At 49.7% G+C, this 24,718-nt stretch overlaps 2 protein-coding genes across 4 annotated transcripts; one reads left to right on the top strand and one right to left on the bottom strand.

Annotated features, from left to right (window-relative positions):
- The first annotated feature begins 23 nt into the window (after positions 1-23).
- On the top strand, positions 24-23,215 carry EIF2B1 (eukaryotic translation initiation factor 2B subunit alpha). Of its 3 annotated transcripts, none has more exons than XM_049619497.1 (10): positions 24-160; positions 1,195-1,296; positions 2,808-2,944; positions 3,046-3,162; positions 4,841-4,953; positions 5,726-5,794; positions 6,997-7,072; positions 8,352-8,477; positions 9,202-9,412; positions 22,928-23,215. In XM_049619497.1, the coding sequence occupies exons 1-9, from the start codon at positions 148-150 to the stop codon at positions 9,364-9,366; spliced, it is 918 nt and encodes a 305-aa protein (XP_049475454.1). In that variant the 5' UTR covers positions 24-147; the 3' UTR covers positions 9,367-9,412; positions 22,928-23,215. The 3 variants fall into 3 exon arrangements, with proteins under 3 accessions (XP_049475454.1, XP_049475452.1, XP_049475453.1); XM_049619495.1 differs by lacking the exon at positions 22,928-23,215 and adding an exon at positions 15,470-15,645; XM_049619496.1 differs by lacking the exon at positions 22,928-23,215 and adding an exon at positions 9,707-10,730.
- Positions 10,955-24,580, bottom strand: DDX55 (DEAD-box helicase 55). The gene is made up of 14 exons (XM_049619493.1): positions 24,445-24,580; positions 21,654-21,704; positions 21,473-21,559; positions 20,548-20,639; positions 20,406-20,468; positions 18,032-18,181; positions 17,308-17,497; positions 15,634-15,716; positions 14,768-14,899; positions 13,922-14,014; positions 13,181-13,295; positions 12,577-12,745; positions 11,478-11,770; positions 10,955-11,298 (listed from the first exon to the last, which is right to left on the bottom strand). Exons 1-14 carry the CDS (start codon positions 24,550-24,552, stop codon positions 11,122-11,124), a joined length of 1,803 nt encoding a protein of 600 aa, XP_049475450.1. The 5' UTR covers positions 24,553-24,580; the 3' UTR covers positions 10,955-11,121.
- Between the last annotated feature and the right edge of the window lie 138 nt (positions 24,581-24,718).

Here is a 24,718-nt window from a genome sequence, read left to right as displayed (position 1 = left end):
GCCCCGCCCCCAAAGCGCCGGAAGTGGAGTGTGGAGTCGGGCTGCGCGCTGACCGTGTCTGCGGCTGCGAGCCACACCGGTCGGGGGACGCTTCCCGGCAGCGCGGGCGGCCCCGGTCCCCTCGGGCTCCGCGGTCCGGACGGCACCATGGACGACAAGGGTAAGTCGGGCCGGGCAGGGCCGGGGCCTGCTGGGCTTAAAGCGGAGCCACGCAGGGGTCCCTCCACCTCGCACGCCCAGGCTGCGCTCTGCGAGAAGTCCCTTTCCAAGCTTAGGCTGCTCGTCTGGATGCGCTGCTTCTAGTGGCAACTAAATCACTCTCGCGGCCCCTGTATCCAGGGGCTGGGTCCCCAGGGTATCCCAGGCCTTCCTCTCCCAACAGTTTCCAGTGCCCTCCTCCGAAAAAGGGACACTTGGGCCAGAGGTGCAGGTCTCGACCCCAGTCTTGATTTCTTCATATGTAAAATATAAGATTTCCTGCTTTATTGGATCTAGTACTGGATTTTTTTTAATGTTTATTTTCTTGAGAGAGAGACAGAGCGTGAGCAGGGGAAGGGCAGAGAGAGAGGGACACACAGAATCCGAAGCAGGCTCCGGGCTCTGAGCTATCAGCACAGAGCCGGGTGCAGGGCTGGAACTCAACAGTGAGATCATGACCGGAGCGGAAGTCCCACGCTTCACCCACTGAGCCACCAGGCGCCCCTGGAATTTTTTTGAAAGGCATATTTGATGTGCAGGTCTAGTGGTTATCAAGGTGTTTTACTAAGTGAGGTGCAAGAGGAAACTAACATGTATGATACTTATCATTTAAGAAAATAAGAGGGGGATGGACCTCTACATATACATGTATATATGTAAGCAGGTGAACAGGCTTGAATTAGCATAGACTGTCTGGAGAGGTTGACTCTGGGATTCTCCCACGATGTGGAGTCCAGGTTAAGAGGGAGGATGACCTTCCACTATCATTTGGTGGTGCTTCAATTTTATGCCGTTATGAACGGATAGCTTTCTCAAAACGAGAAAGAGAGCTTGTAAATACTAAAGTGTATTCCCATCAACATTTATAATGCCCCTGAAGCCAAACATCCTGAAAAGAAAGTCTTTTTAGAATTAGTTTGCTTCTAAGTGAAAACCTCTCTGCTCTTACATCCTGCTAAATGAGTTTGATGAATTGCTTTTTTTGTCCCTTCCCAGAGCTAATTGAATATTTTAAGTCCCAGATGAAGGAAGATCCTGACATGGCCTCAGCAGTAGCCGCCATCCGGACTTTGCTGGAATTCTTGAAGAGAGATAAAGGTGAAGAGGGTCGGATTCGAACACTTTGGGTGTTGGGAAAGTCTTGTAATGACTGTTAGAAGGGTAGAAAGTGAAAATGTGTGTGGCCTTCATAAGGTGCTGCAGCTTCAAGCTCAGCTTCTCCTTCATTTCAGTCTTCATTTTAACATTTATTTATTTTGAGAGAGAGAGAGAGAGAGAGAAGGAGAGTGGGGGCGGGGGGCGGGGGGGAGGGGCAGAGAGAGAGGGAGACACAGAATCTGAAGCAAGTTCCAGGCTCCCGGCTGTCAGCACAGAGCCCGATGCGGGGCTCGAACTCATGAGGCTTGAGATCATGACCTGAGCCAGAGTCGGACACTTAACTGACTGAGCCACCCAGGCTCCCCTCAGTCTTCCTTTTAACCCGGAGAGAGCCCTCCAGTCATCATTAAATGGGTCCCCTTTCAGAAGTGAGATGAACTTTGAATCAAGAGTGACCATGTTTTTTGTTTGTTTGTTTCTAATATAGTTATTTATTTTGAAAGGGGGTGGGGGCCGAGGGAGGAGAGAAAAGCCCAAGCAGATGCTACACCACCAGCGTGGAGCCCAACACGGGCCTTGAACCCATGAACTCTGAGATCATGACATAAGCCGAAATTAGACGCTTCACTGAACCACCCAGGCTCTCCAAGAGTGACCATGTTGTAACAAGTCAACCATGAAGCTTAAATTATAGCAATAGTTCAGCTTTATAAGTGTTTATTGAGTTTCTGTCATGTGCCAGAATTTGTGCAGTTGCTACAAAGAATGCTACAGAATAAATTTTAGTATGAGTGTCACTCATTGTGATCACCTAATTCAGGCATCCTACATGTAAGTTTCTTGGTATAACATGATATCTTGTATAAGCAAAGTAACAACAATAAAGTGCCTTCTTCCGTGTGAAGGGCTGGCCTAGAGACGTGTGTCTAAGATGACCTCTGGAGTCTTCCCATTGTACCTGCAGTAACACGCAAACACCTAAGCCCTGCCTGAACCGCCTCGCACACCTCATCTGCCACTTCTGCTTACTTTCCTTCCAGGCCATCCCTCACTAGACTGTGCTTCAGCCCTGGCGGCCTCTCTCTGTCCTGTCAAGTTTGTCCCCATCTCAGGGTCTTTGTGGTTAGAGTCTGCACCTGTAACCTTTCCTGCTGGCTCTTTATGTGGCTGGATCTTTTCTTACTCAGGTCTCAGTTTCAGTGGCCTCCATTCCAGGGGCCATCCCTCTTAGCTCTTTCCAAAGTAGCCCCACCTTTCTCATCATTCTGCTTTTCTCTGTCCTTGTTGGGTCTGTAACTTGTGTGTTTCTTTGTGTGTTTGTTTACCGTCTGCCTCTTCCACTAGAGAGGGAGTCCCATCAGAGCAGGGACCCTGTCCGTCTGCTCACCGATGTGTTTCTAGCATAGAGGATGTGTTCGGGAAACACTGGTTGAATAAGTGAATGAATCACAGACACACCAAGGGGCTGTGATACTTAAACGAACATCGCCTTCCTCGTGTGATCAATCCAGGGGAGACCATCCAGGGCCTGAGAGCAAACCTCACCAGTGCCATAGAAACCCTGTGTGGCGTGGACTCCTCTGTGGCCGTGTCCTCAGGCGGGGAGCTCTTCCTACGCTTTATTAGCCTCACCTCCTTGGAATACTCGGTAAGCACTGCCCTCCTTGGGTTACCTTTCTCCTTCTTTGTTTGGCTGCAAATACTCTCCTGGATCTTGCCCTTCCCCTCATTCTGCTCCTTTTTTCCCAGGATTACTCTAAATGTAAAAAGATCATGATTGAGCGGGGAGAACTTTTTCTCAGGAGAATATCCCTATCGAGAAGTAAAATTGCAGATCTGTGCCATACTTTCATCAAAGACGGGGCGGTGAGTAGATTTCCGTGGTGTGTGGTAATTGGGAGCAAGGATCTTGGAGTTAGACTCCTGGGGTAACATCCCTCCGTGCCACTTACTTGCTGTCTCACCTTGGACAAGTTACTTAACCTCTCTGTGCTGCAGTTTTCTCATGTTAAATAAAGGTAGTAACAGCACCTACCTCAGCAGGCTGTTGTGGGAGGAGGTACTGAGATGATCGAAGGACTCTGTACTATGCCTGGCACACAGCAAGCACTACACAAATGTGTAAATGTGGTTACAGAGGCCGTCCTGTTAAACAGGTGGAGAAAAACCCTGGGAGAGCACGGATGATTCTTTGATTTTAATAGGATGTCTCGCCAAAGAAGCGTTTTCATTACTGGATGTGTACTAAATCAAAATTCAGTCCACACATAACAGCTCTTGGCACTGGGTCATCCTGATGTGAAGGTGAAGGTGAAGGTTAGCACTAGCTTGCGATAATGTCCGTGAGTTCGTTTCCAGTGCTGTTTCAGAGACACAGAGCTGCCAAGTATAGGTTGAGCGAGGACAGGAGCTGCAGGTTAAGCCAGTCCCCGGCAAAGGGGCAGTAAAACTTTGATGACGTCTCTCCCACGGCGTCCCTCTTCTGCCAGCCAAGCCTCCACGGACCATAAAATCATTTACTTGCATTTTGACTCTGAAATCTTGTCCTCGGTTTTATTATCCCCTTCCCAACCTTTGAAGTGTGTTATTCAGTAAACGATGTAATAGCAGCGAGTAGAGCTTGTACAAACGCCGGTTGCAAACAAAGCCACTTTTGCTCGAGTGGGGGCAAGATTACGACTGCCTCTCGCTGAGGCCTTCTCCTCCTGCCAGACTGCCCCCCGCGCTCAGTATTCAGCAGGTTTCGTTTGCTCTGGTGTGTTGGAAGGTGTGATAGCCACCTGCATCCGTGCTGATTTAGACTAAATTCAGAGCAGAGCTGCCCACATTTCACTTTGCGGATGAACCACCTGGGGATCTTACTCAATGCAGATTCTGATTCAGTAGGTCTTGGGGGGCTGAGAAGCTCTATTTCTTATAGGCTCTCAGGAGGCCCAGAAAAGAGCTACGGTGCTATATCCTTCCCTTTCGCATATACAGAACCGTATAGTCTGTTGCCTAGAACACAGGTTAAGCGAGCGTCTGTACATTGTATCCGGTCCACAAATGGGTTGTGTTTACCCCAAGTAGTATCTATAAACTAAAAAAAATTAGCCAACGCTTAAGTCTTGGATTTTCAAGAAAAATCGATGATCTGGCAACAGGAGGCCCGTTGTGACCCCGTTGGAGCTTGGTCTCTCCTCTTTGCCGCTGGCCCCACCCAAGCATGTCTTCATGCGACCTGCCTGGTGCCTGCGGGCCTGAGTGTGCAAACCGAGCCTTAGAAATGGGAAAACCGGCCCAAAGGAACCTAACAGAACCTTCAGATAGAAAGACTTGTGTCTTGTGAGCCACACCACACGGAGGCTCCACCCTCCCGCACTTGCTGTGGCAAGAGAGGGCCCACGATACATGTGCCATCAAAGATCTCCTCTCCACCTACAGTTGACTTGTGGGAAAGGGTACAGGGAAGCCTCAGGGTGCCTGGAACGTGCATTAGAGGGGCAGAGAGCGTGGGTGATCACTGCAGAGCTTGCCCTTTTGACAGAGCTTTCTCGGTCCACAGCGAATATTAACTCACGCCTACTCCAGAGTGGTCCTGAGAGTTTTGGAGGCAGCAGTGGCGGCTAAGAAGCGTTTCAAGGTGTACATTACAGAGTCACAGCCTGATTTATCAGGGCAAGTATCGTTCCATTTGGTTATGTGCCGAGCAGTCTTTTTTCTTTTTTTTTTTTTTCTTTTTTTTTTTTTTTTTTTAGTGTTTATTTATTTTGGGAGAGAGAGAGAAAATCCCAAGCAGGCTCCACACCGCGAGCACAAAGCCCGACAGAGGGCTCGAACTCATGAACTGTGAGATCGTGACCTGAGCCGAAGTCAAGAGTTGGATGTTTAACAACTGAGCCACCGATGGGCCCCTAGCAGTCACTTTAAAGAGCAAACTGAGGATTCACACCCGTGTAGGAAGACCCAGAACACGCCCCCCCGCCGTATGCCAGTTAGTCAGCATTGCCTTCGGCTGTGCCTGTTCCTTGTCCCTGAGGGAAAATCCTGTGAAATTGCAGTCGGCCATGGTACGGGATCCAGGGTTTTTATTTAGTAGTCAGATCAAAGGAACAGCAACCAAATACGTCTGCGGAAAGATTTGTATCAAGGAGTAGATGATTCACATCTCTCTCCAGAAGATAATTAGAGGAAAAACTTAGTCCTTTTTTTTCTGCATTTGTATCTCCTACTCAGAGTCCCCAAGAATGTAGTTTTCGTAAAACATACTTTCTTCTAAAGAACCCAAATTCTTGTTTCTTTAGTCCAGAATCTTGGGATGTGCCCCTTAATCCGTGAATATGAGCGGCGTTTCAAGTCAATGTGATGTGTTATCCAAATTAAGTGATTCATCATACGCACTATGGGACTTTCTTGGACTCTCTAATGTTCTCAAAATGTCATTTTCCAGTAAGAAAATGGCCAAAGCTCTCTGCCACCTCAACGTCCCTGTCACTGTGGTCCTAGATGCTGCTGTTGGGTAAGTTCCTGTCTTCCTGACCACAGTTACTTTTCCTCACCCACCCTCGGGGTTGGCTTGGAGCAGGGTTTCCTGATTGAAGGTTTGCGTCCCATTCATAAAACTGCATTGGGCAATGTGCTGCTTCTGAATTGATGGCTGCATGAGACCAGCAAGTTCATGATAAAGTCTTGATAGTACATGCAGAAGACAGAGCTGTAGAAAGTTGTGGAGAGTGGGAGTCGCTTATGTAGTCTTAGGGTGCACTTTAAGAACAAGGTGCAAAGGTTGGGTTAAGGCCAGCACACGTAATCAGTGCTCCCTCTTCAGCAGGGGTAGGCTGTCCTCAGTGGCCCTCAGGGCTTCTTTGACTTACCCGTGCAACTTCACTTTTAAAACTAAGGACACATTCTGAGCACTGACAGGGTACCTCACAAAAGAAAACAGGACTGATAATCTCTTGGAAAGAAAACACATAAGGCAGATGGTTAAGGCAATTAAGAATGCGTTCAAAGTAAGCATTTTGAAGAACTGTACATAATTGTTCATTGTCAAAGATAAATTGACCTTCACCCTACCTGAAAGGGTTTTTTTTATAAATTTTTTTTTTTTCATTTAAAAAACATTTTTTTTTAACGTTTCTTTCTTTTTGAGAGAGAGAGAGAGAACGCAAGCAGGGGAGGGGCAGAGAGAGAGAGGGAGACCCAGAATCGGAAGCAGGCTCCAGGCTCTGCGCTGTCCCCGACGTGGGGCTCGAACTCCCGAGCCGTGAGATCATGACCTGAGCTGAAGACTGAGGCTTAACCGAGCGAGCCACCCAGGCGCCCCAGAAAGATTCTTGAATTACATAACCTTTTCTTCCAATTTCAGACCACCACAGATTTTAAAATTGTTGTTCTGTTCGTATTGAATTAGATCAGAAAATCGAGTGGCGCACACATAGTGAGAATCAGTCCTGGGTCAGTTACCGCCCCCATACGTGTATGTGCGCTGGGTGGCAGCGTGCGGTGCACGTTTCACCGTGGGGGGTGTGATCACGGCAGGTTTCCACGCCCCGTGGTGGCAGAACTAGTAAGGGTGTGTCTCGGGCGAGGTGCTCTTCTGAAGAAAGTTGTTAGGAGAGGGGCTTAGTGCGCTGAAAATGGAATATTAATGTCGGTAGGTGATGATGCTAACAGCAGCCAAGAAAATAGAGCAATTTTTTTTTTTTTTCATTTCTTCAGCTACATCATGGAGAAAGCGGATCTTGTCATAGTTGGCGCTGAAGGGGTTGTTGAAAACGGGGGCATCATTAACAAGGTGAGAACATCGCTTCTCCACGGTTCCTTGCTCCGGGCTTGGAGAGGTCGCCAACCTACCTGCTGGCGGCATCGGGTGTTACGGTTCCCTCATCCAGTCCTGTTTAGCCTGCAGACTTGACCATTGCATCAGACGGTTTCCCGGTCCCCCGGGGCCACTGGAGCGGCCAGAGTTTGGTCACCTGTCTTTGATCTTTGTAAACCATGAGAATGCAGTTCATCTTTTCTCAGAACATGTTTTAATTGGAATTGGGTTTGGCTGCTTATTTTCCAATTGGGCAAATTGGACATCGGTGTAGTGTGGTGGTAACATTTCTCTATCCGTTGCTTAACATGGAAGGATTTCATAATTTGTTCCACGCGCTGTGTGGTGAAACATATGGGACATAAAGGTTTCACGCGTACGGCTTGGAGGCGTGGCCTCACTTGGCGTGATGTTTTCCAAGCGTCTGTATTGTAGCAGGTGTCAGCGCTTCGTCCTCCTTCACGGCTGCGTAACGTCCCGTCGGTGCGCAGACCACGTTTGCTTATCCACCTGTTCACGTCCACTTGAGTTGTCTCTACGTTTCAGCTCTTGGGAATAATGTCACTACGAACGCGGGTGCACAATCATCCGTTTGAGTTCCTGTTTTCAGTTCCCTCCGGTACATACCTACGATGGAATTTCCGGGTCATACGGTAATTCTACGTTCAGCTTCTCGAGGACCCACCAGACTCTTCACGGCAGCCGCGCCATTTCGCCTTCTCCTCCGCAACGTGCAAGGATTCCAGCTTCTCTCCGTCCTTGCCAACACTTGTGTTTTGTTTTTTTATTCTAGCCGCCCCAGTGGGCGTGAAGTAGCATCTCATGGTGGTTTTGACTTGTGTTTGCCTAAGGACTGAAGACCTTGAGCATCTTTGGGGTGTGCGTCTGACTCTTTGTGCATCTTTGGAGACATGTCTATGTTGTCGTCTTTTTCTTTCTTTTAACATTTATTTTTGAGAGAGAGCGTGCACGAGTCGGGGAGGGGGATAGAGAGAGGGGGACAGAGGATCTGAGGCAGGCTCTGCACTGACAGCAGAGAGCCCTACACGGAGCTCGAACCCACAAAGCACGAGATCGTGACCTGCGCCAAAGTCGGACACTCGGCCGACGGAGCCACTCACGGGCCCCTATGCTGTCATCTTTGTTTAAAAGATCTTTAATTCCAAAGCCAGAATTACATGCATTATGTAATATATCACACACCTCCAAATGTGCCATAAGATCTCATCCTTCTACGTCTTCTCTGACTCTCCAGATTGGAACCAACCAGATGGCCGTGTGCGCCAAAGCACAGAACAAGCCTTTTTATGTGGTTGCAGAAAGTTTCAAGTTTGTACGGCTCTTCCCGCTAAACCAGCAAGATGTCCCAGATAAGTTTAAGGCAAGAGTTTGTTGTTGTTGTTGTTGTTGTTGTTGTTGTTGTTTTTACCTATTTGAAGGGGTATCTGAGTCTAAGCTGAAACCTTTGGGGAAAAAGCACCGTAAGAGTGTTTCCGTAAGCTACTGTCCTCCCGTCACATTCTCCAACACCTCGGATGCAAAGATCAGTTGTTGGTTGAACTCAGAGTCAGAGAGATCCGTTTGTCCCCAGAGTTTCTGTCTCTCGGTCTGTCTGACACACGTGAAGGGGCTGTAAGGAGGCAGGGAGAGCGGTCTCCACCACTTACAACCACGTGACCTGGGGCACATGCTCTCGTTTTCCGCCCTGAACTTCAGTTACCTGTGAAACGAGGTGCAAGTGCCACCTGGCAGCGTTACGACAGTTGGGAGGCGACCCAGGAGAAAAGCTCAGCACGTGCTGGGCACAAAGTAAGGTCTGTGTAAACGGTGTGAGTTGTTATCACGAGAGGTTTCGAGAAATGAAGCCAGCACCCCAGTGAGGGCAGACGCGGTTTGGGTTTTCGTTAGATGAGGCTGGTGGCCAGTAGGCCGCCCCCTCTGGCTCACCCCTGCAACTCCGCCCTCCTCACCAGGGCGCTGCGCAGCCGGCTTCTCGCGTTTTCGGGGCGCCCCTTCAGACGGTAGCGCACCGGCTGCTCGGCCACACCCACGCCGGTTCTGAGCCCCTCGTGGGGGAGACCGACGCACGCTTTCTCTCTCCTCAGTATAAGGCAGATACCCTGAAGTCTCTGCAGACCGAACAGGATCTCAAAGAGGAGCACCCGTGGGTGGACTACACGCCTCCTTCCTTGATAACACTGCTCTTTACAGACCTGGGGGTGTTGACACCCTCAGCGGTCAGCGACGAGCTCATCAAGTTGTATCTGTGACCGCTGGACCCTTCCCTGCTGGCGCAGCTGAGGCACTTGGGGCGGGGTGAGTAGCCTCTTGACCCCTTGGTGAGTCGGGCAGAAACTACGTCTTTAAGATTTTATGTGTAAGTAATCTCTACACCCAACGTGGGGCTCCAACTCACAACTCCAAGACCAGGAGTGGTGTGCCCCACCAACTGAGCCTGCCAGGTACCCCTAAGACGGAATTTTTTTTTTTGGTGAAGACTTACAGACTAAAGACCTAAAACTTCAAGAATTGTTTATTCATTTCAGCCCCATCTAAGATGTGTTCATAGTTCCCGTAAAACCCAACCTGAATTGCGCTCGTGGTTTCCAGGCACCTTCCAGAAATACAAATTAGATTACTGGCTACTTATCCAGTGAAAGACCTGCCCAAGCCCACCTCCCTTCTTCCCTGCACTCCAGACTGATTTGCTACAAGCATCAAAGAGATGCAGGCCTTCCTGTGCAGCCAGGCGCCCCTTCAGGAACTAACAGCTGCCCGGGACACACATGACGCACGGCGCCTCGTGAGAAAGGCTAGAAACCGTGTTCAGTTCCCATCAGGCTTCCAGCGGTGAACACGAGCCAGGGACTGCCATCCCCTCATCGGTCTGGGGGCAGACAGAATGGAAACCAGCAAGAGAACCCAAGGAAGGCGGAAACGCCATTTAGCAGGAGCATCCTATATGGCTCATCACGTATGAAGACCTTCCAGAACGTTTATAAGCTGAAATTCTGCATCTGTGAAAGATGTGAATCTCCTTTAGATGTTGTTTGTGCCTGAACAGCTTTTTAAAATTGTACTTGGGGACAAATCGAGCATCTTTTCAAATAAATTCTATGAGGGGTTTTGAGACGGTGTTGCATCAGTACTGAGAGCTACCCGAGGCCCAAAGGTCCTGGCCATCTTGGTGAGGCCTCTGCAGCTTCTGTCACACACCCAAGACAGTCAGATGGAAGGAAATAATTTATTCAACACGAGGCATATTTTTTTCCCAGATTAGGATTTGCTTCTTTAGTTTTTCAGATACTCCCCCATAAAACAGCGGTGAGGACTATTCTTTGACAAGAACCCCAGCAACATCAGCAACCCCATGCCGGTGTTTTGTACAACCCCTGAAAGAGATAACGAAAGTCCAGGGGAAAGGACACCCAGGAAGCTCAGATGCCCGAAAACACTAAGGAACCTTAAAAAGCCAAAAATCAAGTCTACCTCAGTATCTTTGTTAGAAAGTTAGGTATAAAATAGCCACAGAAAAATGAGCTTTAATTTATAGGCGACCCATCAAAATAAATATTGACATCTGTTATTTACACTCCGACAGTTACGCTCTTCCGTTACACTTAAAGGCCGGTGTGGTTTTTTTTTTTTTTTTTTTTTTAACGTTTATTTATTTTTGAGACAGAGAGAGACAGAGCATGAACAGGGGAGGGTCAGAGAGAGAGGGAGACACAGAATCTGAAACGGACTCCGGGCTCTGAGCTGTCAGCACAGAGCCCGATGCGGGGCTCGAACTCACGGACCGCGAGATCATGACCTGAGCCGAAGTCGGCCGCTTAACCGACTGAGCCACCCAGGCGCCCCAGTGTGGTTTTAATACAACATCCACCAGTGTAAAACCCCCCGCCCCCCAAGTCTGAACAGCTTTCTTGGATGTGAAGTTCCGACACGTAGCGAAAGCAGATGTGAGCCGTGCCGGGCCCACTGGCCGCATTCCCTGCACTCTCCCACGCTCCCCAAAGCCGGTGTCAGCAGTCAGGTTCCCAGGCGGGGATCCCCACGTCTGCTGTGGTGACTGTTCTCTTGCCGCTCGCCAACAACCCCTTCTCAAACTCTTCTTCAGTAATCTTGCCTTTCTTAAACTTTCTCAAGAGCCTCGTGTCATTAAGAAGTTCCTCCATGTCCTCGTCTTCGATATCAGAACCCTAAGTATAGAGACCAACAAACCACCAAATTCCTCAGCAACGTGTTCCCACCAGCAACAACACACTCTCACCCAACTCACAACAGGACAGAAGGACACAATTCCTACTAAAGGACATTATTTTGATAAAATTCATTCAGAATTCTCAGCTGGGTGTTTGAGACAGAAAACACACCGTACCTCTTCCCTCTTCCTTTTTTCATTCATTTTCTTCTTCTTCTCCTTTTTGGCCTTCTGCTTTGACCAAGCTTTATTTTTTATGAATTTTTTTCTCCCTTCATTTTCTCTTTTCTCTTTTCTCTGTTGCTCTAGTAGCTTCTGCCTTTGCTTCTCTCTGATTTTATCTTTGAATGGAATGGTGTCTGTATTAACATCTGCAGGCACAAAATCTGGAAACTGCTTTCCTCTCAGTTCTGGCATCTTGGGCATCCTCAGCAGGGCAAACCCTCGAGCAAGACTAGCAAAATCAAGATCTAATTAAACCAAAATATCAGAGTTAATACACCCAAAATAGGATTGATTATAAGCACCAACCCAAGGAAGATGCCTAACAATGCAACTGGTTTAGTTTTTTTGGGTTTTTTTTAATGTTTTTATTTATTTTTGAGAGAGAGAGGCAGAGCACAAGCAGGGGAGGGGCAGAGAGAGGGAGACACAGAATCTGAAGCAGGTTCCAGGCTCTGAGCTGTTAGCACGGCGCCCAACATGGGGCTTGAACTCGTGCACCACAAGATCATGACCTGAGCTGAAGTCAAACGCTTAACCAACTGAGCCACCCAGGCACCCCCAGTGTAACTGTTTTGTATACAGATGATCTAAGGGGTCCAGTTTAATGAGGATTAAAGCTACAGTTTTAGCGGAAAGGAATACTCAGCCAGTTTATTCTGTCTAGCAAACCCTAGGAAGACTTCCTTTTGTTTCTTTTTAACTTTTTTCAATGTTTATTTTTGAGAGACAGAGCACGAGTGGGGGAGGGGCAGACATAGAGGGAACACAGAATCTGAAGCAGGCTCCAGGCTCTGAGCTGTTAGCACAGAGCCCAACACCGGGCTCAAACTCAAAAACTGCAAGATCATGACCTGAGCCAAAGTCGGATGTTTAACCGACTGAGCCACCCAGGCGCCTCAGAAAACTTCCTTTTAAATGTTTAGAAAATATTAACCCTGTATATGCCTAAAGGTTTGTGTAAAACAAAGCAATTTCACATTTGTAATACTTGTGAGACCATCACATTTGTAATAATGCTGAAGGAGACACAATTAAGTGCAGTCCAACTTACCCTTTAATCTGAAGATGAGGCCGCATTCGTGCTTGGCATATGCCTGGACGTAGGACACAAAGGCTTTCATGCCCTTTTCAAACACGGCTCTGTCAGCCAGGGCCATGGACTTGAGCTTTGGAAGGAGGTCTCCTGTGTTTTTCTGGAGTTGCATCTCCTGCAGGGGGCACTACACACAGACAACATGCTCACCTCCTCTGGCTGGGATCCCCTCACCCCCATCAGAGCCAGTGCCAATAAAGCCAGAGGCAAAACAATTCATGGTAATCTTTAATCAGAGGCCTAGAAGCCCAAATTCGCAAGTGTTTTATTCGGTCTGAAATTTTGTAAAGAAAATTTTAAAATCGATTTTACATAACAATCCTGATTTCTGGTGGAAAGCATCCAACACTAGGTCTGTGTTCAGCTGGAGCCGAGCAGTGTGTGCCATCCTAACGGGGGGTGGTGCCGCCCCACAGCCTTTAAGCCAGCCAGGTCCCTGCACTCACGTCACCAGGCTTGCCACCCCTAAGCTAAGTTCCAGACCACGTGCCCAAAAACAAGTCTACTAGGCATCCATCCCGTCACTGTCACTGGGCATTGCCTATGGAAAAAGACTGCTTACTTTTTGGTTAATTTCAAGGAAACTGACGTATGACTCTTCCATGGGAAGGAGGAACACGAGCGCACTGCCACCGTGGCCGATGCGGGCTGTGCGGCCACAGCGATGCACAAAGGCACTGTGAACACAGGGTGGGAACATGATCACCAAGTGAGAACGGCAGGGTGCAGGCACAGGGCCGCCAGACCCCACGGCTCAGTCCCAACCCTACCCCTCGCCAGTGTCAGAAATACCAGACCTGGCAGTTAAACAGACTACAAACCAGACAGGATTCTGTAAGGATCCTGTAAGGACAGGATTTCTGTGAACTAGAAAACTGTTGCACTTATGCCCAGCTGATGATACAGTCCTAGTAGAAAACTGGGAGGCAAAAGTAGAGAAGAGAACAGAGGCCTTATGTAAGCCCTCCACCAAGAAGTAACAACTATTATGGCTCAGGAGTTCTGTTCACCCGCATTTTTCTATGTTTGGGAGAAAAACTGAAACTTTCACATGCAGTGTTAAGTATTATTTTCCTTTAAACATTCTATCACGTCCATTCATGCAAGAACTTTAAAAAGTATGTGAAAATAACCTGAAATGCTGCATAATATGGCATCACTATTTGACATGCCAGTGACGGTTCACCTGTTCGCCCATTTTTGCCATTTAAAGCAACATTCTGATGAACATCATTATGTGTATCTTCCTCGGGATTCGTGGGGCCCGATTCCCCAGAGAGGGTAACATTCTGTCACACTGTACCTTGCGCTGCTGGGAGGGTCGTACTGCAAAACCCAGTTTACTTCAGGAATATCTATTCCTCGGGCCATGACATCTGTGCACACTAAAATCCCACTAGAAAATGAGAAAACACTGTTCTGAGTAAGGAGATCACCATCAGTCTGTACTGGCCTTGATGATGACAGGGACAGTAACACACAGGTTCCCGAATCTCTCACAGAAGCATTTGGTAACAACATTTTGACTTTTTCTTCCTCCTAAGAATATCTAGGAATTCACAAATTCCCAACCAAAACAGGAGGGAGGGAGGGAGGGAGGAGACAGTGAAAGGATTTTTGATTAGCATACTCTTATTTGAAAAGAAAAACCTGCTGAGTGTAATCCTGAAGTGCAACAGTCCATTCTCTCTCTCTGCCTAGAAGAGTACTGTTAACAACACAACCGGGAAAAAAACAAAAACCAGCCAGGAGGCTCAATGGTTAAGAAAAGCAGCAAAATGTTACTTATACACACAGAGTCAATTACGGTGACCAAGAGATGCGAGTGTCCCCCATGCAGTCACCCAAGGACAACCCACGAGGCTTCAGTGAATAGCTCCCATCCGCTCTCCACCCGCCCAAGTTATGAAAACCCCATGGCCGGGTGCCGGGCCATACACCGGGGAATCCAGGAGGGCACACAACACTCAGTTCTTACAGAGCTTAAGACACCTCACGGGCAAGCTCGTGATACCTAAGGAGGTCAGTGCAGCACAGCATGACGGGTCAGGACGAGGACAGGGGCCCTGGGCTACACAGGGCAGAAGAGAGGATCCCAGGCCAAGAGAACAGCCCCAGCCGAGGGTGACCTCCGCGGCAGCTAACCCACCTTTGCAATTTGCGGAACTCCATGAAGATCTTGTTACGCTTATGTTTCATCTTCCCGTGAATGCACATGATCTTCACACCCTTCACCAGGGATTCCAGGGCCTTTCCATAGTATTCCACACAGGCGCAGGTGCTGCGGGAGGGGAGACCGGGCTCAGCGTCGTCGACCACCCGGGGCCGGGAGGGAGGCGGCAAGCACCAGACGCGGCGGCGATGACCCAATCCCTTTTGGGAGAATGGCTACCAGCATCATCCACATTGAGCTCTAAATCCGAAACCCTCTGGAGTTCTGACACCGAAACAAACCCCACCGTGGCAGACCCTGAGCTGGCCGCTCCAACGCCAGTCCCAGCAGCCACCTCCTCCCTCCCCGCCCTCTAACGAGGCTGGGACAGCTGCACACTCAGTTCCCCTGCCTCTCGAGGTGAGCGGCTGCCGAGGGGCCCACCTTCGGCCCATAAAATGAAAGCCCGAGTCAGCTAGGGAGGAGGGGATTCTAAGAAAGCTTGGATGTGAAGGATACCCTTCCACCTTCCTCTGCCTTTCCTCCTCTATCCGCTTTCAGGGCACACAGGACAGCGGACAGGACAGTGATGGACAGACAGAACAAAAGGCCAGGACAGTTGCAGAAACACTGACCTCGACACTCCAGAGATCTAACCCAGTGTCGGGACCTGCCTAACCTCTGGACTTCTTTCTACAGGAGAAAAATAATGCCTCCTGTTCGAGCCACAAAAGTTGGGTTTTCAGCTATTTGCGGCCAAAAACATTCCTGAGAGAATTCCAAACCTTAGAGCTACATGTACCTAAATATTCTGGATGTGACTGAGCCCCAGATTCTCCCACCACAGCATCCAGAAGGATTACCTGAAGAAAATCAGGTGCTTTTCCTGCTTATGGTTTCGAAGAAAATGTACCAGCTGGTTAAATTTCTCATCTGCCTTACATACCTGCAAAATAAGAAGGAAAACCAATAAAATAAAAACAAATTTATTGACAATAATAACCTCCATAGCTATTTCCAGTTTCAGCCTTAAATGTTAAGGACTCTTGATTTCCTCCATGAATAGAACACACTTCTATCAGTATGTTAATCAGCCTACCGAGCTCAGAATAGATATCAGTATGCGCTGCTGACACATATAAGTCACAAGGTCGTGTAACCGAGAGACACAGTCATCTAACGCAATCATCCCCAGGGGCACCTGGCTGGCTCAGTGGGTACAGCATGCGACTCTTGATCTCAGGGTTGTGAGTTGAAGCCCCACGTTGGGTGTAGGGATTACTTACAAAAATCTTTTAATGCAGTTGTCCCCAAATCCCAGCATACAGACAGGGATCACACCAGCTATAAGACCATCTCCAGAGAAGATTTTTTTTTTTTTAAGTAAGCTCTACGCCCAACAATGTGGCTTTAACTCATAACCCCGAGATCAAGAGCTGCACGCTCTACCGACTGAGCCAGCCAGGTACCCCTTTAGGGTACAGTGTTTTTTTAGTGTTTACTTATTTTGAGAGAGACAGACAGACACGGTGAGTGTGAGTGGGGGAGGGGCAGAAAGACAGAAAGAAAGAGAATCCCGAGCAGGTTCTGTGCTTTCAGTGCGTTGCCCGCCGCAAGGACCCCGTGCGATCATGACCTGAGCCAAAATCAAGAGTCAGACGCTTAACTGACTGAGCCACTCAAGTGCCCTCAGGGTAGATTTTTGTTAGTGCAGATTCTTGGGCACAGCATACAGATTCAGTGGGTCTAGGACTGGACGTAAGAATCCCTATTATTTAAGAGCCCCCAAGAGATTCTGATATATCCCCGCGTTCAGAAATCACGGCTCTAAGATGAACACAGGTTTCCAGAAGGAATGTACAAAACTGGAAAGACCACCATGGAGACAGACTCCAGTCTCTCTTACATAATCGAGCGCTCCATTCAGGGCCCTAAATTAGAGACATTTAAACCCATCTGTACGCATCCCCCCTATTTTTATGAAAACCAAATCCTCAGTCTGGCGTTTCTCCTCACACACTCAGGTACCTCGACATGCGGCCATGGAAGTGAACACGAGCTGGCAGAATGCGGCGCCAGCCACAGTGGGCGCCCAAAGCTACCGTTTATTGATAGGTACTTGTACTGAGCACTGGCCGAATAACCTTCATCTGTCCTGATAATAAATCCACCCTCGCCACAACCTGTGACGGGGGTGGCGCTGCAGCCTCCCTGGTACGGTAAGTGCATCTAGTCTCGTGCGTGAGGGCAAAGCCAAGATGTGCAACTGGCCGGCCTTGCCCTGGCACCCATCCTGACCACCCGCCACAGAACCTACGGACCACGCCCTCTGCCTGGGAAAGGCCGGCCTCCTGACTTGACCAGCCGGGCCCAGAAACGCCAGCAGTGAGGATCACCCCCCCACCTGGTGAGCCTGCCTGATTTCAACCCCACCTTCCGGGCAGTTGCCCTAGAGGCAGTGCCACGAAGTACCTTAGACCCCAGGCAGCATTAGGACTGAACTGCAGGAATCGGTAAGGAGAACGCCCAGTGCGCACCATGTAGCAGTTCTTCAGGCGGGACGGAGTTTTCTGGGTGCTGCTGGCCGCCACGCCCTTCTCCTTCACCGAGATCCGCACGGGGTTCCGGAGCCCCGCTCTCACCAGGCTCTCCACCTCCTGTGTCTGAGTGGCGGAGAAAAGGCCTGTTCTCCTCTGCTTTGGCAAAAACTCCAGGATGGTATTTATGCTAAAAAAGAGGGCTCAAACTTAACCCCTCGTTTATCAGCATAATCAACAATACCACTTGATCACACTAAACATATTTTAAGACAGGAAGAGAAAGCATTACAGTGTTCACAGTAGACATTACCAGGGGATGAGACTATACCCTCATTTTTTTCAAGTTTTCTCCAATACGAACACATAATTATACTGCTATCAAGTGGAGCAGTTAAAAGGAGAGAACAAAGACAAAACTTTTGAGACTAAAAACCATTAAATCGTACATCTGAAATAGGTGAATTGTATAACAGATGAATCATATCCCAAAAATGCTGTTTAAAACACACGCACGAACTTTCAAAGAAATCACGAAGGAAAATGCATCTTAAGTAGAACTGGAATTTCAGCTGTGCGGCAGACTCTGAAGGATCAAACCACCTAATAATCTGAAATTCAGAGGAGGCCGATAAAGGCAGTCATAGGGTGGTAAAAGAATTCCAATTTGCTCTCCTTTTCGCCCAGTTATCGCCCGAAGCCAACGAAGCCCACAGTCCGGTACCTTGCCTCAAACCCCATGTCCAGAAGTCTGTCTGCCTCATCCAACACCAGGACGTCGAGGGACCTCACACAGCTGGCCAAATCCAAGCCCTCTGCCTTCCTCCGGAACATGTCCTCCAAACGGCCTGGAGTGGCCACAATGATGTTCCCACTTGGAAAACACAGTAATGTTTACCACACTCTCTGGATCTTGGGAATATCTGTGATCCCAAATCCCAAGCGTTATATACCCCCCCTCAGAAGTCGTGGAAGTTCCAGGAAAGGGAGGTGAGGCCCTGAGAGGGAGGACAGGGCTCAGAGCAGCAAAGCTTGGGGCCGTGAGGGAGGCAGTGAGGGAGGCAGATCAGGTTCAGAGCCAAAACCCAGGGCGGGGTCAGCAGAGGCCAGCCCATCGGCCACATCGGGCCTGTACCTGTTTTTGTGACGCCTCGCTGGCACACAGCCATGCCTATCCCTTCACGTATTGTCTCTGGTGGCTTTCACGCCACAAGAGTGGAGCTGAATACTTGTGACAAACCCCGTGGGCCACAAACCTAAAATATTTACCCTCTGTTCCTTTACATAAAAGGTCTGCTGACCCTTTACCTAAAACAAGTTATTCAACCACTTTCAGCCTCAGCTAACTCATCTATAAAATGAGAATTTTAACAGAATTAGAACTTTATGTAAAGATCACAACCTCAGACGAAAGGCCAAATGCAGCCCCAACCTTTCTGACCTGCAAGAAGTCTTTTTGGTTTTTTGTGTGTGTGTGTTTTTTAAGATTTTATTTTTAAGTAATATCCACACCCAACATGGGAATTCGAACCCACAACCCTAAGATCAAGAGTTGCAGGCTCCACCAACTAAGCCAGCCAGGCACCCAAAGAAGTTTGTTGTTGTTTTTAATGTGAATTACATGCCATTGGTTAACAAAGTCTGGAGCCAACATGTAAGAATCTGGAATTCCACATTGTGTTTTTTTAATTCAAAATCTGGTAATACTGAGCCCAGATTCCTGCAAGGCAACTATCAGCTAGCGACGAGCACTCAAGCGTGTACTGGGCAGTTCCTGCCAGTCCCCACCCCAACCCTTTCACACACTGATATTATCCTCTGACCCCTGCAGGAACCTGACTCTGTGACCCCTACTGAAAACCATCTCGTGGTATAGCTTGACAGAAGCAGTTCCTCGTCATTAAGATTCTCGAACAAATTGGCCACAAAACCTACCACTGCTCATTATAAACCTTATTCATGGTGGGACTGAAAAAAATTCAAAGGGCTGATGGCCACCACGTACTCAAACATTCATCTGTTCATTAAACACCTGTGTGTGCTCAGCACTGTGCTAGGCTGTAAAGATGCAATGCTGACCTCCAGAGCCTGGCTGGGGACTCGGGGAGCCTGGCCCATGCAGTGGCCTAGAAGAAAGCCGGGTCTGTGCAGCAGCAAGCGCATGGGAAGGCGGTGGCAGTGGAGAATGGTGGCCTCGCAAGCCCCTTACAAACATTAGAATCCTGCCTAAGGGCCAGAAGCCATTAAAGAGTTTTCAGTGAGTCACATGATCAGACAGGCATTCTGAAAAGGCCACTTCGGTTGCTCTGTGGAGTGTGGATTATAAGAAGGCAAGAGTAGAAACACAGAGTAGAAACGCACTGCAAGAGCCCAGGAGACAAGGTGGTTTAGATCAGAGCAGGAGATGTGGCGAGCGAGAAAAGCAAAGGGTTAGAGATGTGTGCTCTGGAGAGAAAATGCAAAGGATCCGGTGATGGTTACTGGGTGGGAACGTGATGGAGGGGACAGTGAGGCAGGAAGGCCAACTCCCAGACCTTCGGAGAAGCGTGGGGGGGGGGGGGGGGGGGGACAGGGCCCGGGGGGAGACGCGAAGGGGGGACGGGTGCCCAGGGGAGAAGCGCAGGGGGGACAGGTGACCGGGAAACTCCAGGTGAGGTGCAGGTTTGGGGATAAAAAGCACCCATTTTAGACACGTTTGCAACAGCTGGGAGATGCCCAGGAGACGCCAGGCAGAGAAGAGGCTGCAGGTCTGAGCTCAGGGCAAGGTCAGTGACCACCAAGGGTGGGATGACACCACTTAGCCCACAGTGAGAACAAGGGCCCGACGTCCCATAGAGCCGGCCTGGGGAGAGTAGGGGCCATACCCTGACCTCGCTTCTCCTCTGCAGGGGTAAGACTCACTGAAAGGGAAAGGCTCATCCGGGCCTTATGGGAAGGAGCCAACAGGCAAAATGGGAGGATGGCCCGAAGAATGAAACTTTTGGGGGAGAGGGAGCTGCTGACGGAAGTGCTCCCAGTTAGGCCCAGCCATGCATGGCTTCCTCTTGGGTTCAATGCCAAAAACAAGCAAGAAAAGGAGCAGAAGCAAGCAAACTTACCCTTGCTCCTTAAACCTTTCAACATCTTCTCCAGGATTCCTGCCTCCGATCCAGAGAATCTGGCTAAAACAAGAAACAGGTCTTTGAGCAGGTCAGGCAAAATAACCGCCCATGGCGGACGGGGACGCTGCATCCAACTTACCTGAACTGTGGGAAGGGCTTCGTGAAATGCGCTAGGACCTCGTCTATCTGAATAGCCAGCTCTCGTGTCGGTGTGATGATTAAGGCTCCCACCTGCCCAGGTGGGGGGAAAGGACACAATCAGCAGTGCCCAGGGTCACACAGCTGAACACACACGCCAGGACCCTCCACTTCACAGAGCAGGGTCCCCAAAGGAACAGCATTTCCCGGGCTTCTTCAGCATCCGGTCAATTACTGCTCTGAATTACAGTCAGTTCGCAACATTCACAGCACGGACTTAGCAAACACTGAGACGCTGCTCCTGGGGGAAAGGCACGGTTATATGGTCGTGTTTTGTCCATCAGTACATAAGCTGGTTGTATGCGTGTTTCTGTTTAAAGACACCTCAAATAAGAGATAGTTGGTTTACCAACACTGAATTCACAGCCAGCAGCACTGGAACTCATGCCTGAAGGAAGCTGCTCTAACACAGGTGCTTTCTCCAGAAGGGCCATCCCAGCCTTCTTGTGCCCAGGAACACTCGACAGTGCTTTGGCGCCATGCCTGAGGCCGTCTTAAACATTCAAATCACCAGCAAAAATGCAAAAATCACAGCAGTAAATAGACTGGGAGAAAGACATCTCTGGATAGTCTGAGAGCTGAAACAAGGCGGCGGAGCGTTGCCCCGCTCAGACTCAGCTGGGAACCTGCACATCACGTGATGCAGATTTTTTGCTGCTCTGCACAAATTCATGAATGAGCAAGAAAACAGTGAAGTACTGATTTGGGCAGCCACAAATAAATCTTAACAGGCAGGCAAATTCACAAATCCAGAATCTGCAAATAAAGAAGACGGATCTCCTTTCTCTTCAACCTTCTGGCCAGCTTCTCGCAACCGTGAACTCTACGATGACCGAGTGAAAAACCAGCCACATGGCTATCCTCACCTGATGCTTTTTTAACTTCTCTTCCCTTCTCAGAAGAATCTCCAGGATGGGAATGACAAAAGCGAGTGTTTTGCCACTACCCGTGACCTGCCAAAGAGGGAGGAAATTTGGTTGGCTTTTCCTCACGGTTCATGCTGGAGGGAAAACGGGAGGGCGGGCTGCATTTGCACGAGGTACTTACCGCCTCTGCAGCGACATCTTTATTTTTCATGAACAGAGGGATGGTTGCAGACTGGAGAGAGAGATGCAAAGCACCGGTTAGAGAATGCCAGCCTCCACGGAGGTGGCCAAAAGCCCTAGGAACCCAGCAGGTGGCCGGCGTCACACTGGACCCCACCACGATGCAGGCTCTCAGCAGAGTCCCCACAGGCACCCCAGCGGGGCTGGCTCAGAGGCAACACAGCAGCGGCGTCTACACAGACAGCGTGGAGGGGACAGCAAACGGAGCTGGGATTCGGGAGTCCTGGATTCTAGCCCTGCCTCACCTCCTTTCCTCTCTGGACCAGGAAGGGTTTGAAGACACTGAGTTTCAGGGTCCCTTCCGGCTCTCAGGTCAAAAAACCAACAACGGTTCAAATCAACCCTCTCACATGAAACACCACAGAGAACCTCTAGGTTTTGTGAGAAACCTCGTCCTGTGGTTTCAGCAACCAGTGGCCAAACCCAAAGCCCTCAGCTTTGAGGTCATCCCCTCCGGGACTCCACTCCTGGTCCCCAGGGCCTGAGCTTACCCATCACAGCACATGCAGGACTTTTCTAATGACCTCTGTGAAAGGGGTTCTTGACCCCGATGATTCCTATGCCCTCGGGGAACATTTGGCAATACCTGGAGACATTTCTGGTTGTCAAAACCCAGAGAGAGGAGGGCGCGCTACTGGCATCTAGTGGGCAGAGGCCAGGGAGGCTGTTAAACAGCAGACAAGGCCCACGACGGTTCCCCACAACAAAGAATTAGCCAGTCTAAATATCAGTGGTGCCGAGACTGAGAAACTGCTCTAGACTACTGACGTCCAGAAGAAACATGATGCGACCCACATACACGGTTTCTAATTTCCTGGTAGGCACAAAACGAAAACGAAATACGTAAAATGAATTTTACTAATATATTTTCTGTAACCCAATAGATCCAAACTAGTGTCACTTCAACATGTAATGAATATTTTACCTTTTTTTAAATTTATCTTGAGAGGGAGAGAGAGCACGAGCGAGGGAGGGGCAGAAAGACAGAGCGGGGGAGAAAGAATCCCAAGCAGGCTCCACACCTAGCACAGAGCCAGACCTGGGGCTCAATCCCCCAACCCTGGGATCATGACCTGAGCAGATATCAAGAGTCAGACACTTAACCGAGTGAGGCACCCAGGCACCCCCGTAATGAGTATTTCAAAAATTAATTAATGAGATATGTGCCATTCGTTTTTCATGCCAAGTCTTCAAAATCCGTTGTACTTTTTACAGCTGGAGCACCTCTCAGTTTGGACTCACCGTATTTCGAGTGTTCAACAGCCACATGCGTCTACTGACTAGCACAGACCCTGATCATCACCACTGATGGCAGAGACGGAGTCTACATTCCCAAGGCTGGGTGCACAGCACTCCCAAGCTTTATCTCCAGCTTTCCTGACATCGTTCCCAAGGATCTTATGGACAGCTCGACTCAGTATTTCAAAACAAAACTCGTCAATTTCCTTCGGAACCGGGCTACCTCTCCCAACCCTCCTCATCTCAATAAACGGTACCACCATCCACCGAGTACTGAAGACAAAACCCTCAGACACCTTCTAGATTCCTGTCTTTTGTCATCCCTACGTCTGGTCCAACAAACCCAAAGCTATCTCAAATTTCACTTCTCGACGTCCACGGCTTCCTCTCTACTCCAAGACACCATCCTCTCTCACGTGACACTGGCCGCCTGGCCTCTTTGCTCTCTGGTCCACTCCCTGCACAGCAGTCACCTCCCTTCCCTTCCTACCTAGCTTCCCATTAGGATGGCTTCCTATGCACTTAAACATAATACAGACTCTTCCAAGACCCTGCACAACGTAGACCCTGCTTTGCTCGTCTCTTGCAGCACTTCCGATGCCCCAGCCAAATGCCTTCTTTCTGTACCTCCCAGGCCAAGTCTAGCCCCAGGGCATTTGCATCTCTTGCCGCCCCCAATCACCCCACAGCCAGCTCCTTCTCAATTATTCAGGTATCTGCTCAGTGACACCTTCAGAGAGGCCCTCTCTCACACTCCACCTTTCCTCCTATCCTGTACTTTATTGTCACTGTTACATCAGTGTGTTTTCGTCCCTTAGTAACACTTTCCACCAACTCAAATGCCGTTATTCTTCTACTCCTTTCTCCCTCCCCTGCGTAAGAAAATAAGGCCCATGACTGGAGAACAACACAGCAAAATCCCCAGAGCCTAGAAAAGTACCTGATACATAGTACGTCCTCAATAAATACTTCTTTGAGTAAATAAATAAATTGGGCCAGGACTCTTCACTTAGTCCACAAAATAACAACGGCAGGTAATATTTACTGAGCTCCCATAATGTGCCCGACACCGTCCTGTGTTAAGTCCCACAACGACCGTATGAGACAGGTAATTACTTGCCTCGTTTTACAGAGAAGGAAAAAAGCACAAAAGCATAGAGAGGTTAGGTCACCTGCCCCGGATCTCACAGCTAGAGGGGGCGGGACCGGGATGCAGCAGGCACTTGGGCCCCGGCACTCGAAGGGCGGAGGAGGGTAGGGCCCTGGCACAGGTGCGCTGCCGCCCCTGCCGGCCAGGGTCATTAACCAGCTCGGCAGCCCCCGAGTGTGGACCGCCTGTCGCCGCAAGGGCGACGGGTCCAAGACGCGAGACCTAAAGCTCACACCCACCGGCCGCGTCCGACTACCGGGGGGCCTGGCCCGCTCAGAGCCTCCCTTTCCCCGTCTGCCCCCGGCACACGGAGGACCCTTCTCCGCCCGGCAGCACCGGGTACCTGCACCGGCGTCATGTACGGGAAGCCCAGCTCCCGCAGCGCACCCAGCACCCGCGGGTGCAGCCGCATCGGCAGCGACTCCCAGGAGCCCTCCGTCACGTGCTCCATAGCGCGCGCCCGACCGCCGCCGCCGCCGCCGGGATGCCGCCTGGGCGCCGCCAGCGAGCACTTCCGCTTCCGGAAGCCCTCGGGACGGCCGGGAACCGAACTCCGGCAGCAAAGTTCCGGAGGGTGGGGAAAGAGCCCTCGCGGCCGGAGGCTGGAAAGCTGACCG

The sequence above is a fragment of the Panthera uncia genome (genome assembly GCF_023721935.1).
Source record: "Panthera uncia isolate 11264 chromosome D3 unlocalized genomic scaffold, Puncia_PCG_1.0 HiC_scaffold_8, whole genome shotgun sequence".
Lineage (NCBI taxonomy): Eukaryota > Metazoa > Chordata > Mammalia > Carnivora > Felidae > Panthera > Panthera uncia.
This window is presented reverse-complemented; position numbering and strand designations above follow the sequence as displayed.

Coding starts and splice junctions, on each gene's coding strand:
- EIF2B1 (XM_049619497.1), top strand. Junction 2,945..3,045: donor TCACCTCCTTGGAATACTCG/GTAAGCACTGCC, acceptor CTTTTTTCCCAG/GATTACTCTAAATGTAAAAA. Junction 4,954..5,725: donor TCACAGCCTGATTTATCAGG/GCAAGTATCGTT, acceptor GTCATTTTCCAG/TAAGAAAATGGCCAAAGCTC.
- DDX55 (XM_049619493.1), bottom strand. CDS start 24,552: ATGGAGCACGTGACGGAGGGCTCCTGGGAGTCGCTGCCGATGCGGCTG. Junction 17,498..18,031: donor GACATGGGGTTTGAGGCAAG/GTACCGGACTGT, acceptor CCTCTTTTTTAG/CATAAATACCATCCTGGAGT. Junction 14,015..14,767: donor GAGTTCCGCAAATTGCAAAG/GTGGGTTAGCTG, acceptor CTCATTTTCTAG/TGGGATTTTAGTGTGCACAG.